We start from the raw sequence: 13,874 nt of genomic DNA, 5'->3' as shown, positions 1-13,874 counted from the left end.
GATTCCAGCCCGGAGCTGCGTGGTCTGAATCCAGCTGTTTCAACTAGGGAAGAGACTGATCCCAGGAGAGGGAGCTGAGACTCTTCTACAAAGAGCCACGAGTCTCAGGATGATTTGGGAGGAGTTTCCATGGGAATCTCAAGTGGCAAAGGGAGAACTGAGCCCTTACCTGCTAGGTGAAAGTAGTGAAGTCACTGCTGATTTTTTTTCTCTGTTTTCCCATTTATCAGTGGTTATAATTCCACAGAATCTCAGGATGGTTTGAGTTGGGAGGGACCTTAAAGCCCTTCCAGTGCCACTCCCTGCCATGGGCAGGGACACCTCCCATTATCCCAGGGTGTTCCAAGCCTCATCCTACCTGTCCTTGGACATTTCCAGGGATGGGGTAGCCACGGCTTCTCCAAATTCAGCTGGTTTTCATCTTTTAGCTGCTTCTCCACCTGTTGAGTTGCTTCTCCACCTGTTCCCATTCCTGTACAGCCTTCTGAAAGCCAACCTGCCAACTCTGGCTTTTCCAAATATGATTAATGGGGGAAGAAGGGTGAGGAAGACTAAATGTGACCAGAGACTTCTGGATCTCTGAGGCAGGAAAGAGCAAAGATCAAAACTTAGGAAATAAAACTGATGCTTAAAAGTCATGGCTGAGACACAGGGATAGTGGTTTGTGATTATTTGTCTCAGCATGTCCCGCTTTGTAGGATTTGAGTTATTCCTTGTGATACTTTTTTAATATTTAAGATAAACTCAATGTTTATGTTTTCCAGGCTGCTCCTGTTTTTTTAATGAATGAAACATGCTTGTTAAGGACTTAACTTCTCCAGACAACACAGCAAGCAGGGTTCCTGTAGAGTCCCCAGTGAGAAGTGCTGAGGGCCCTCAGAGCCTTTTCCAACACCTCCCCTCAGCTCCAGATGAGCCTTTTCTCCATTCCTGCCTTTTCCAGGTGCTGTCAGACGAGGAGAAGAGGAAGCAGTATGATGCCTATGGAGAGGAGGGCCTGAAGGATGGGCACCAGAGCTCCCACGGAGACATCTTCTCCCAGTAAGGAGGTTTGACCCCTTTGGGCTGTCCAGCAGCTCTGCTCTGATTCTGTGATGCTCAAGCACCCTTTTGATGGGCTTTTTACCTGGCCCAGGGTCGCTGATGTGCAAGTTGAGAATTTGAAGACAGACATTTCCAGTGGGTATCCCACATGCAATTTCCAGTTTTGGTGTGCCCCACTCCTTGTTGCAAGCAGGAACCAGTAGAGACTTCCCACGTGGGCACCTCTGGGCACTGTGGGCGATTTTTCAGGTGCAGCACCTTCTTCAAACATGTGGAAACTTTCTCAGGTTATCTGTGTGTGATTGGGTTTTAACCTGTTGTCACACATCACTTTGGGATCACTTTTCCTTCTGCAAAGCAATGCTGTGGTTCCTTGCGCAGCACCTGTAGAATTTGGAGCATTAAAAACCAAACTTGCACATTGCTTGGACAGAACCTGATTTTCTGCCTCTTTGGATAAATTTCCTAAAATAATTCCAGAAGTTGCTCAACTCCTGTAATTCTGGGTGAGGACTTGCACTACTGCTCTGCTCTGTTCTGAGGGACAATATGCAGGATTCCTAGGGAGTTTCCCTCATCCCTTTTGTCCTCAAACTCCTGAAAACCAACCTGCTAGCAGCGACTTGCAGTGCTGCTTGGAGTTTACAGCTTTTGGTGGTGGCAGCTGAGCAGCAGTGCAGTGTGGAGAGGTCAGATTTTGAGTGTTCTGCTCCAAATTTTGTTTTCTTTAGTGCAGAAAACTCTTCCAAAGTGGCTGCTGTGTTTGAAGACCTTAGTTGTGTTCTGCAGGATCAAAAAGAGGTTCCTGGGTTTAGGACTGCAAGGAAGCTGCTTTTTAGTGGAGTAGAAGCATTTGCCCAGAATTCCTTCCTGACATAACCAGTGTGCTTAACTCCAGTTTCTTTGGGGACTTTGGATTCATGTTTGGAGGAAACCCTCGCCAGCAAGACAGGAATATTCCCCGAGGAAGTGACATCATCGTGGACCTGGAGGTCACACTGGAAGAGGTGTATTCAGGAAACTTTGTAGAAGTAAGTTTACTTGTCTCAGTGTTTCTAGGTGTTCCCAGGTTTGAGGTGCCTGACCAGAGCTCAGAATATCTTATCCCAAAAATTAGAGCTGAAATAGATGCTCCTTTTCTGTATCTGGCAATGGAGGATGTTGTGGTGCTATTTCCTGTAGTTTACTGAAGAAACCACACATTTATTCACCTTTTGCATCATTGTCTCCATAAAGTGTGATAATCCTGATTTGTTGGCTGTCAGTCACCAGCTCAGCTTGACTAGTGCAGCAACCCAGTTGGAAGAGGTGTAAATTGTCCCTCTGTAGAATGTAGGAATATTTGAGGAGCTGTTGATAAGGTTCAAATTCACTTTGCAATTCTTGCAAAACCAATCTCCTCCTTAGGCCAAACATGTCACTGCAAGTTTCCAGATTATATAACTGAGAAGAATATGTAGAAAATTATTATCTTCTCTTATGCAAGCTCCATCTCTGGTGCTGACAATCCCTCCTGTGTGCATGTTGGCTTTCCATTGGTTGATTTTGTCTTGTGGCTGTTGGGGGAACTCCAGATAATTTCCCCATTGCGTGAGACAAGGAAGTGCCATAACCAAAGTTTGGGGTGTTCCATCCTAGTGTTACCTTTCCTGTGTGGAAAAGTGTGGAAAGAGAATGGCAATAGTGATGTCAGAGAGAGCTTTTTTTGTGTTTAACATGTGATCACAAGGTGAAAACTTGTCATTGTTTTGCCAAGGCCACATTTGGAGCTATTGTGGCACCACCACACAGCAACATGCCCCTGCCTGTGGCATGGGGCTGGAATTAGGTGATCTTTAAGGTCCATTCCAACCCAAACCACTCTTTCTTCAGAGAAATCCAGACACTCGTGGAGACCCAAGAACGCTGACACCAACCTCTCCCTCTTCCCTGCAGGTTGTCAGGAACAAGCCAGTGGCAAGACAGGCACCTGGCAAACGGAAATGCAACTGCAGGCAGGAGATGAGAACAACCCAGCTGGGGCCTGGGCGCTTCCAGATGACTCAGGAAGTTGTTTGTGATGAATGTCCCAACGTCAAGTGAGTTTGGTGCTCTTTCCTGCTCCACAGAATCATAAATTCCGTGATTTTATGTGGTGACATCGACCGGGGGATGTGTATTCCAAACCTCACCGCTAGGTGGGGGAACGCGCCTGTGTTCCCAGGAAAAACTGGGGGCTTTGGGAAGGCTTAACACCGAGTCCTCATTTCAGTCCCTTGATTCTTACATCTGTTGGATGTAGTGCTCCCCAATTTCCTCTTCCAGCCCTTTAGTCCTTGCACAGTCACACTGCAGTGGAAGTCCCACGGCTAAATCTGAACGGGAAGCACACAGCTGGATGTGGAATGCCATGCTGTAGTCACACACCCTGGTGCAGACTGTGTATTTGGGAGCTTTCAACTTCACCTTCTCTACTCCCCAAATCTCAGCTCACCAGAAAGGCAGCTCTGACTCTCTAGGATTATGTGTGAGCAAGGAGACAATGTGTGAGCTTGTGGGGGTGTTCTCCTTACCCCAGGGACACAAATTAAAAGCTGAGATGAAGTTGAAATAAATAAATAAAGTTGAAAACTGAGTGCTGGGTTGCTCTTGCCGTTTTCAGGCTGGTGAATGAGGAGCGGACGCTGGAAGTGGAGATAGAGCCAGGGGTGAGGGATGGCATGGAGTATCCCTTCATTGGGGAAGGTGAGTGTGTGCTCAGCTCTGAGCTGCTCCTCCTCCATGGTTCTCTGGCACTGGCAGTGCCCAAGCCCCCCATGTGGTTGGAAGTGCTGTGTTCTCTGCATGTGCTGAAATCCAGGAGCATGTTCCCAAGTCTGGAAATCCCTTAGCTGGGAGTGGGGTCATGCACAAAACCAGCTCTAAGTCTGGTGTTTCCCATAACACCTGTGCAGGAGCGTGAGCCTGTGAAGGGATCCCCTCTGCCCTTCAGTACTAAAGGACATCATTAACATGCAAACAGGTTTCCCAGAAAAGCAGAGGTGTGACTTTGTTAAGTCAACACCCATAAAGCCCTAAGCTCTTTAGGAGCTGTTTAAGCAGAATTTTGGTCATCTAAAGATCAAATAGGTTTTTTTTCCTTTGACTTATGAGCTGCAAGTCTGTAATATCCTGCTTGTCTCTCCACTCATTCTAACATTTCCTTTAAACAAAACTTTTCTTTCTCCCCCACAGGTGAGCCCCACGTCGATGGGGAGCCAGGAGATTTGCGCTTCCGAATAAAAGTTCTTAAGTAAGTCTGGCCTAGTTAGGCTCTTGCTTGGCCACATGGAGCTTACCCCTCAGCAGGGCAGGTGCAGGCCTGGCACTCAGGGCTGTGCAGGATGCTCAGCCTCGTGGTGCTGGAGGAGCTGGACTTGAAGCTTTTAATAGTGGAATTATTAAAGTATCGGGGTTTTTTTTGCTTGAATTCACCATGTGTGATTCAGAATAAATATCTCCTTTTTTCTAGCACACAATCTTGCTATTGTAAGGAAATGTACTACTAAGAAAATTGCTGTGTGAGTCAGGACTTCTTGCCACACCTTACCACTCAGTGCCCTAGAAATAGAAAAGACACTTATCAGTGCATATCTTACACAGGAAAATGAAGCTAAATTTGATTCATTCCTCACTTCCCCTCCTATTTATGATTTCACCAACCTCCCAAATAGAAGGAAAGAAGCTCAAGGACCTGTTTCCCCTCTGGAGAAGGAGTAAAGTTCAATGGCTCTTATTTCCACAGGCACCCAGTGTTTGAAAGGAGGGGAGATGACTTGTACACAAATGTGACAATCTCGCTGGTCGAGGCACTGACAGGCTTTGAGATGGATATTTCCCACTTGGATGGGCACAAGGTGAGGCCCAGGGTGTTGCATGCATCCCAAATTCACCTGCAGCTCCATGCTGAGGGTTGGCTTGCTCAGGGTCTGCTTATCTACAGTATTCCCTCTGTTGGAGCATTCCAGGCCAGTGGACTCTGTGAGGGGTGCACAGTGTGTGCCTCACTTCCAGGCTGTCCCAGCAGAGGGTGGTGTTAGTTCTGGCATGTGTCCAGTAAAACAGCCTGGACCCATGGGATATCACTGGTTTTGGCAAGGGATCAGTGCCAGTTGGAGCTTTCCAGTGGGTTGGAAAGGGTGTTGGGAGTATTGGGGTGAACACACAGAACATGGACTGCCCAGGGAGGTGGTGGAGTCCCTGTCCCTGGAGGTATCCAAAGAACATCTGGATGTGGCCCTCAGTGTTCTGTTCTGATTGACAAGGTCAATCATGTGTTGGACTCGATGATCTTGGAAGTCTTTCCCAACCTCAGTGATCCAGGGATCCTGTAACACTAATAATGTTCTAAAATTCCTTTTCTCTCCAGGTCCACATTGTACGGGATAAAACCACAAAACCCGGCGCCAAGCTGTGGAAGAAGGGAGAAGGTCTTCCAAACTTTGATAACAACAACATTAAAGGCTCCCTAATAATCACCTTTGACGTGGAGTTCCCCAAGGAGCAGCTGACGCCGGAGCAGCGGGAAGGTGCGTGTCCAGAGGCCCCAGCCTGACCCTGGCACAGCTCAGCGGGGGCTGCAGCAGTCAGGAGGGGCTGTGCTGCCCCTGTGCCCTTGTCCAACATAACCCAGTTGGCTAATGGCCTGTGATAAACTCCCACTTCCCTTGGAAGCAAGGAAGCTTGGCTGTGGCTGAGGTTGGGATGTGCTGCTGCTGGAATGCAGCTCTTGGCAAGTTTGCAAGGTGCTTTGTTGTGGTGCTGCCCATCTGTCTGACCCCACAGCCTTGCTGGGCTCAGCCTCTGTCTGCTTTGCCTCGGCTGGAATGGGATCACAAAGGGTTTTCCAGCCCCTGCTGCTACTTTCTTGGAGGGAAGACTTGTAGGAATCCCTCTGCTGCCGAGGTTAATGAATATCACACTGCATCAGGAGAAGGGTTGTTCCTTCCCACAGCTCCTTCTCCAGGACAGATCTGTTGCTCATCTTCAGTGCTCAAATGAAACCTGATGAACCATGTAGGGATCCTAAAATTGCCAGGAGGGTAAATCCTTAAATCCTATACTCCTAGCAGGGAATTCTTTGCTCCAGCAGCCTCTGTGGTTCTGCTGTGCCACACCAGAATAGGAATCAAGGGCCTCATCCTCTGCCACAGGACAAATATATTCCTGGCATGTACTAGTGCAGGTCTTCAGGAAATCCCCATCCCCAGAACTTCTTCCAGGGCTTCTTTTGAAGTGGCTTCACTTCTTCTAGTGGATTTCCTGGACTCCTCAAGTTTGTAGTGGGAAACCAGGCTCTGGGTGTGTTTTATTCCACTGCCTTGGCCACACTGTGCCAGCTGCCCTGTGCAGTCCAGTTGGTGGCTGCAGCTCCAGATGTCCCAAGACTCTTCCTGCAGCTGTTTGGGCTGAGAGGTCTGTACCTCTGGGCTGGGCTTAGAGTGATTCTGCTTCATGGTTTTATCCCTGTGCTTTTCCTCTTGTTCCGAGAATGTTGTGTGGGGCACGATGGCCTTGTCATTGTGGAGTCTCAATCCAGGTTCTGCTACCCCTTCCAGAAGCTTCATCAGGCAACAGCAGCTCTGAAACAGATGTGAGGTTATTCCAGCTGTTGCTCTTGGCAGTTTAGAGGACACTGGGCAAGGAGCAGTGACAGAAATCTTCCACGTTTCTGACAGAATTGCTCACACAGCTCTACGGATATCCGGGAACAGAGGGATGATGGCACTGGCATGGGTGTGTTCAGGCACAGGGCTTTGGGTGTTTCTCTCCCTCCTAAAGCAATTCCACATTTCCCAGGGGAAGGTGACTGGGTAGGCAGTCAGATGTCTTTCCATGTGCTGGGTATCTCCAAACATCCATGATATCAGGAGTTTTATGAGGGAATAGGTCTATCACTTTGTGTGGCAGCAGTTCAGTGTACACATTCAATGGAAAACTGTAGGCTTCAGAATTCAAAACATCCCTTTTTTCCCTTATTGTTGGCAGTATTTCAGTTCTTATCTCCTGACCACATATCCAGCTCCTGGGGCTGTCAGAAGATACTCTATCTCCAAGAGCACCACCCCCAGCTTTGGAGTCACAGAAATAATATCCCTTCTTTCCTGCAGTAGGACTTGATCACTGTTGATCAGAGCTTCCTCTCCCTCTGTGCTGTAACCTGTCACTTCTTGTTGGTATTAGCAATATTGCAAAGGAAAAATTGACTTCACGCTCCAGGAAAAAGTGCCTGAAGTGCAGTAGCACCAATTGTTAGGATCCCTGGTTGGAATTCCTGATAAAACCTTGGGTATATGTTGAAAAATATCCTGTGCACTACTGAGGGTGTTCTTCAGGCCAGCCAGAGGTGTGGGAGCTGCTTGGAAATGAGATGTGGGATGATGCTAATCCCAATTTTTTCAGGGTTCCTGGAGCACACCTTTCTCCAGCTACAGCCTTCCTTTCTAAGAACCAGACATCCAGGAGCCACATCCTCTCACCCACCAGCTGGAAAGGGACTTGGAGGCTCCTCTGAATGCAGGAGAGGAAGTGAATTAGCCTTGGAGAATGACCTGTTCCTAATAATGAGCAGCTCCTGGACAGGGCTTCACTTTGTCCTGGTGTTCCTGAAAAAAGTTCAGGAATCTTTGGCCATCAGCCAAGGAACATGCCTGGCAGAGAGACATCCTGCTTCCAGTTACTACTTCCAGGACAGTTTTCCAGTATTTTAACACAGCTACTGTGATCCTTATGCATGCCATTACTGTTTTTCAAAAACAGTAGAATGTGTAGCCAAAAAGGTTTAAGGATACATAAGCAGGACAAGGGTTGCAGGGAGACAAACTGTTTTTCAGCAGGATTTCCTGAAGGATTTGCATGCCTGAAAGGTTGGAATTTTCTTCTGTACAAGTAAATTGGTTGGTTTCATTACTGATAGTCAATCTAAACCTCCCCTGGAGCAGTTTGAGGCCATTTCCTCTAATCCTGTTTCCCTGAGCAGAGTCTGACCCCCACCTGGCTGTCCCCTCATGTCAGGAGTTGTGCAGAGCCACAAGGTTCCCCCTGAGCCTCCTTTGCTCCAGGCTGAGCCCCTTTCCCAGCTCCCTCCTGGTGCTCCAGCCCCTTCCCAACTCTGTTCCCTGCCCTGGACTTGCTCCAGCCCTCAATGTCCTCCTGTTAGTTATTTGAAGGTCACCCACAGTGTTGGGAGTTTCCCTCTGTTTTGGGCTCAGTGATTTTTGTGGTTGCTCTGAGCTGTGTCCTGAGGGGCTCCAGGGCAGTGAGTGACCAAGCTGAGTTAATCAGAGGGGACTCCCTCTCTAATCTCTGGAAAAACAGTGACACATCCACCCTTGCCACTGTGCTTCCTCTGCTCCATGTGGGCTTGCCCTTTAAGCAGCAGTGGAGACCTGCCAGCCCTTCCCTGTCGTGCTGTGCCGACCCCAGGAGATGAGCTGTTATGGATTTAAGGGCTGACTCACTCTTTTAGCCTGTTTGGTAAGAATTTGATACAGATCTTTGGACTGCCAGTTGCTTGGAATGTTTAGTGTGCAGGATTTCAGGAATGGGGAAGAAGTGCTGGAAAAGTCATCCTGACATCTTTGCTGTGCTCTGCATGTGACACTCTCCCTTCCCTTGCAGGTCTCAAGCAGCTCTTGAAGCAAGGATCAGTGCAGAAGGTCTACAATGGATTGCAGGGATATTGATGTGTGGAAAAATTGGACTTCCCTGGAAATGCAAAATCAGATTTGTTTTCTCCTGCCCACTGTAGAAGGGGGAAGAGGGAGGGGGGCAATGGTTGAGGTTTAGCTCATCTTTGGTTTGTAAATTATGGAAGTGCTCAGAGTCTGGGGAAATACCTTTTCAGGACATAACTGGTGCTGCCTGTCATGTTCCACGTCCTGGAACAACAGAGATTCCTTGAGCAGGAAAACATAGGTGGGGAAAGGAGTTTTAAATTCCACGCAGATTGGAATTTCTGATTTTTAAATATATTTTGATGTGACTTTTCTTGGCCATCTCAACATATTTTCATAGCTGCTCCTGCTTTTTACGTCCTTCGTGTAAATTTATTCCAAATTCTGTTGTTTTGGGGTGATATTTTTAATCCCAGCCCTTCCTCCCCTTCCCCTCTGAGTCCAGAGTGTGGTATTGGTTCAGAGTCTGGTTTTGGGGCAGGAATACTGGTGCTGTTGGAAGTGCACTGGGCTGTGTTAGGCCCCACGATTGATTGGGGAAAGTCTCTCTCAAGGCCTCTGTGGGCTCTCCTAACTACCAAGTCCCAAAAGTCAACGGTTGGTTTGAAATTTGAAGTTGCACCAGTTTAGCAAAGACTCCTTGGTCATGGTGGAATTTGGGAATAGCTCATCATGGCCTTGGCTGTCCCTCATTGCCCCCACGTGGAACCAGTCTGGAAAAAGCTCCCTCCCCTCCTGCGCTCTGTCCTCCGTGAGGACGGGTGAGGCTGATGGGAATAAAGTGTTTGTTGGAGTCGGAATGGCAAAACCTCCCTGGTGATGTGTTTCTGGGACAGACCTGGGCTTCCCTGTGCCAGGCAGCAACAGAAGTCATGGAATCAGTAAGGCTGGAAAAGCCCTCTGAGGTTCCCCCAGCACTGCTAAGGGCACCACTGCCCCATGTCCCCGAGTGCCACATCCACACATCTGTTAAACCCCTCCAGGGATGAGGACTCCACCACTGCCCTGGGCAGCTGTGCCAGGGCTTGACCACCCTTTTAGGGAAGGAATTTTCTGTCATATCCAACCTAAACCTCCCCTGGAACAACTTGAGGCTGTGTCCTCTTGTCCTGTCCCTTGTTCCCTGGAAGAGCCCGACACCTCCTGGCTCCACACTCCTTCCAGTTCCTTCAGGGATCATAGAAGCTGTAAAGTGGGATCCTTCCAGCTTCTCCCTACCCCATTTCCTATTTGGGAAATGGATGGGAGAAGTGTTTGCTGGGGAGCAGCAGATGCAGCCTCAAGGTGATTTTGTTTTCAGTTTAATAGTTTTCCCTCCTTGGGAGCAGGAAGCAGCTCAAGGTGGGCACAGCTCCTGTGTCCATGCTGCCCTTGGTCCAGCAAGTCCCACCCACCCCTGCAGCTCCAGTGGGAGTGACGCAGGGGAAGCAGCAGCCCCGGGAAGATTTCCTGCTGGATCCTGTGTACATTTGCTTGGCAGAGCACAGCAGGGGCTTGGTAGCAGCTGAGACAAACCCGCAATGCCAGACTCCTGCTTCTCCTCAGAATCCATAAGGATAAAGTGGTAACCCCAGCTAAGGCTGCTTCCTCTGCCCATGATGCCCAGTCTTTTCCAGGTGCTGCCTCTGCTCCCCCTTAGCTCAAGTTTCTAGGAAACCTCAGATTTCAAAGAAATTCCTTCCCATATCCCTGTGCATGGGGCTGTTTCCTGTTACTCCAGCTCCTTGCAACCCTGCTCACCTGTAGCAATAAGTCCAAAAAGCCAGGATTTCACCCCTAAGCTCCAAGATCTCCCCCAGGAGAAGGTGTAACCTCTCCTACCTGCACCCCCAGCAGCAGTCAGCAGGAGTTCTTGTTCTCACTGCTGTGTTTCCTTTCCCTGCTAATTCCTTTCCTTCCTGTGGTTTGTTTTTGTTGCATTGTGAGACCAGACTCTGGAGAGCACAATGGCTGCAGAGCCCTGGCTTGCACACCAGCAGGGAGGAAGACGGGGAAAAAAAAAGCCCCAAGTTCCAACCAGAAACTTGCTTCCTCTCACCCTTTCTCCCCTGCTGTGGGGTGTGTTCAGCTTCCAACTCCTTTCCCACCTCCAGACAAAGCTTCCAGGGCTTCCATGCTTCTGCCCAGTAGCAACAGCAGTGCTTGCTCAAATGTTCCCAGTGGTTTTGGTTCTGGCCCACTCACAGTGTTCTTGTTTTAGGATCATGGAATATTTGTCTTCCAAGGACTGGGGGTGCAGAGGGTGCTGGGTGTCCATGGCATTCTCTGTCCCCTTCTCCTGTGACATGGAGCTGGTGGGAGTGAGTCATGGCACACATTAACTCCTTTATCCATTGAAATGCTTCCCACGAGGTTTAGGTGTTCACATCTTGGTCTGGCACCAAACAAGGATCCTGACTGAACTTCCAGGCTGGGAATTCTGTAATGCACAGCTTGAATTTCCAGTCCTTTCTAAGCAATGCCGTTCCCAAACTGGAAGAAATAAACTTCCTGGGCCTCTTTTAACCCAAATCCTTGGAATGGTGAGGATTGTGAGGGTTCAGATGAAGGCATGTTGTTCAGTTCTTCTAGGAAAACATTTGTCCTTGGAATGCACTCCCAGAAGTCCATGCTGCTTTGGGAAGGCCTGGCTGAAATGAGCTCCTGGTTTATTCCTGCAGGGAATGGTTTTCAGCACCTCCTGGGGCTGTGTGTGTGTTCTTTCAGGGCCTCACCACAGGCTGGCGTTTAGATGTCATCACCTCCATCAGCTGTGTTCCCACCCTTTGGCTGGATCCCTCCCATCCCAGGGGAGGGGAAGGAGCAGATGGATGAGGATTCCACAGCAGGTTGATGGGGGGAGGGAATACAGGGCTCAGATCCACCATGCCCTGCAGCCTTGTCTGTGTCTTCTGTCCCTCCACAGCCTGGGCTGGCTGCACCTGGAGCCACATTCCCCATGCCAGGCTGGATGGTGACATTTTGGGGCTGCTCCAAGGAGTTTCAGCCTTTAGTGTGGAGGTCTTGGGAGGAGGGTTTTGCTCCCAATGCCTTCAGTCACACCAAAGGCTGCTCTCAACTTTGGGAAGTGGGTGAACGTGTTCCCAAACAGCCATTTTTTCCGGGGAAACGTCTCTGAAGGTGCAGTGCAAGCAAGCTTGAGTTTTTCCAAAGAAAAATCTTGTTTTTTCATGTCTATCTCTCTCTGAACCTTTCTGCTCCAGGGCTGGGCACTGAAGGAAGAAGGGGGAAGGGACTGGTGCCAGGACAAGTCTGCTGGGTTTGGAGTAGGAACCTCCAGCTGGGAAGGGAAGGTGAAGCAATGATTTTTCACTGGAATCCTGACTGTGATTCCCAGCCTGGTCCCCATCCCTGCTCGCTGCATTGCAGGAGCTGGTGGAGCAGCCTGGCTTGCTCCGGAGGGTCCCCAGGGACAGGGCAGCCCTGCGGGGCAGGGCAGAGGTGTGGGATGGGTGGTACCCGCTGCCTTCATCCCGCCTTCCACGTATCCCTGCTCCTGGCCAGCAGCCAGCTCCCTCCTCCGGCTTCCTCGGGCTGACCTGGGAGGTGAGCGGGAAGGGAAGAGGGCAGCGCTGGGCACCGACCGCCCTGCGAGGAGGGAGCGGCCAGCTCGGCCCTTCCCTGTGCTGAGACGCTTTTCCAAGGAGCTGCTCCTTTCCGTGTGGGAGCAGGAGGCTGCCAGGAAGCAGATCCCCCCACTCCCAGTGCAGCCCCTGGGGTTAACAAGGGTGTCCCAAAGTTAGGAATTAAAACATCTGTGGCTGTTGACACTGTGACATCTGAGAATTTGGAAGGATGGGGTTTGTTTAGTCCTGAAAAGCCACAATGACACCAGTGCAGGCTCCGAGTGCGTAAGAGGTGTTTACAGGGATAATCCCACTTCCTTCCACATGGATCCCATCAGCCCCACCTGTTTTTCCCTCTCCCACCCCAGAGCCCATCACTGGTTTTGGGCAGCTCCTGGAGCCTTCCAGCCCTTTGTCCTGAGGCACGGCAGCTCCCAAAGGACACGGATGGAGATACCGGCCTTGCAGGGGAAGCTGATGTCCAAAAGGAAACGGGCTGACCTGCCCATCCCATCCAAGCTCCCCATGGGATGGAGAGAAGGAAAGAGCTGGTTCCTGGCACATGGGCATTGCCTCACTGGAACAAGGATCAAGGCTTGGGCGTTTTATCTGAGCCCTTATCCAGGACAGCGGCAGCGGAGCAGGCCGATGGAAACCATGCATGGAAAACAAAGCCTTGCCCGGCAATCCCCGCAGATAACAGGGACGGGTCACTCTGGGAGCTGGCTAAAGCTGCCAGAGGCTTCTGTGTGGGTTCATTCACCCTCCTGCAGAACCCAAAAGTCCTCCAAGGAGAAAATTAAAACCACCCCTCGCTGATGGAATACGCACTGGCGCCTGTCCCGAGCTGTGATCGGGACGGAAGAGCAACCAAATTTGGGAGAGGATGAGCCATGCATGTGGCTGCCAGCTGCCAGGAAGCTGTGTTGGAGTGCTGGTGGAACAGGAGCCCAGCTCCCAGTTCTGAGGAAGCTGGGCTACTGTCCCTGGCTGCCACACCCAGCCAGGCCTCAGTGGCCCCACCATGAGGCACTTGAGGGTTTTGGGGTGAGGAAGACAAATGTTAGGACAACATATTGTGATACCTGGGGAAAGGAAGAGAAATTTTGGGGGTACGATGTGTTGGAGGTGGATGCTGCCACCATAACCCCTCTGCTGCTGGCCACCGTGTCCAGGTCGGATCCTGATGCTGGTCACCACCAGGGAGGTGCCTTGGGATGGAGGTGCCAGGTTTGGGTGCATTGCCCATGGACACCAATGGAGATGAGGCTGTTCCTCGGGGTTCTGCACTTTTGGGGGATCCCCACTGCCCTTGTGGAAACTCCAGGAGCAGCAGCAGAGTCAGCTCCGTTCTGGAGCGCTCTCCAGACACACACTGGGAGCTCGGGGGCAGGAAAGAGGCTTTTCCAGAGCTGCGTGGAGTGGATAAGCTCAGACTTGCTCATCTGTCCAAAAGATGACACATTTCTGGAGCAAAAAAGCAAAGCAAGCTCTGCTGTTCCAGGCCTCCCCCCCAGTGTTTGCCACTGTCTATCCTGGGTGCCATCCCTGCTCCATGGGCATCCCACAG

At 50.3% G+C, this 13,874-nt stretch overlaps 1 protein-coding gene across 1 annotated transcript; it reads left to right on the top strand.

The window, feature by feature from the left end:
* The first annotated feature begins 640 nt into the window (after window positions 1–640).
* Window positions 641–9,538, top strand: DNAJB11 (DnaJ heat shock protein family (Hsp40) member B11). Its single transcript, XM_077785608.1, has 8 exons — window positions 641–1,041; window positions 1,943–2,075; window positions 2,980–3,122; window positions 3,686–3,768; window positions 4,258–4,315; window positions 4,808–4,919; window positions 5,432–5,591; window positions 8,683–9,538. The coding sequence occupies exons 1-8, from the start codon at window positions 794–796 to the stop codon at window positions 8,745–8,747; spliced, it is 1,002 nt and encodes a 333-aa protein (XP_077641734.1). The 5' UTR covers window positions 641–793; the 3' UTR covers window positions 8,748–9,538.
* Window positions 9,539–13,874: the final 4,336 nt, after the last annotated feature.

This window comes from Lonchura striata, chromosome 10 (genome assembly GCF_046129695.1).
Source record: "Lonchura striata isolate bLonStr1 chromosome 10, bLonStr1.mat, whole genome shotgun sequence".
NCBI classification, from domain to species: Eukaryota; Metazoa; Chordata; class Aves; order Passeriformes; family Estrildidae; genus Lonchura; species Lonchura striata.
This window is presented reverse-complemented; position numbering and strand designations above follow the sequence as displayed.

Coding starts and splice junctions, on each gene's coding strand:
- DNAJB11 (XM_077785608.1), top strand. CDS start 794: ATGCTTGTTAAGGACTTAACTTCTCCAGACAACACAGCAAGCAGGGTT. Junction 1,042..1,942: donor CACGGAGACATCTTCTCCCA/GTAAGGAGGTTT, acceptor GCTTAACTCCAG/TTTCTTTGGGGACTTTGGAT. Junction 4,920..5,431: donor CCCACTTGGATGGGCACAAG/GTGAGGCCCAGG, acceptor TTTTCTCTCCAG/GTCCACATTGTACGGGATAA.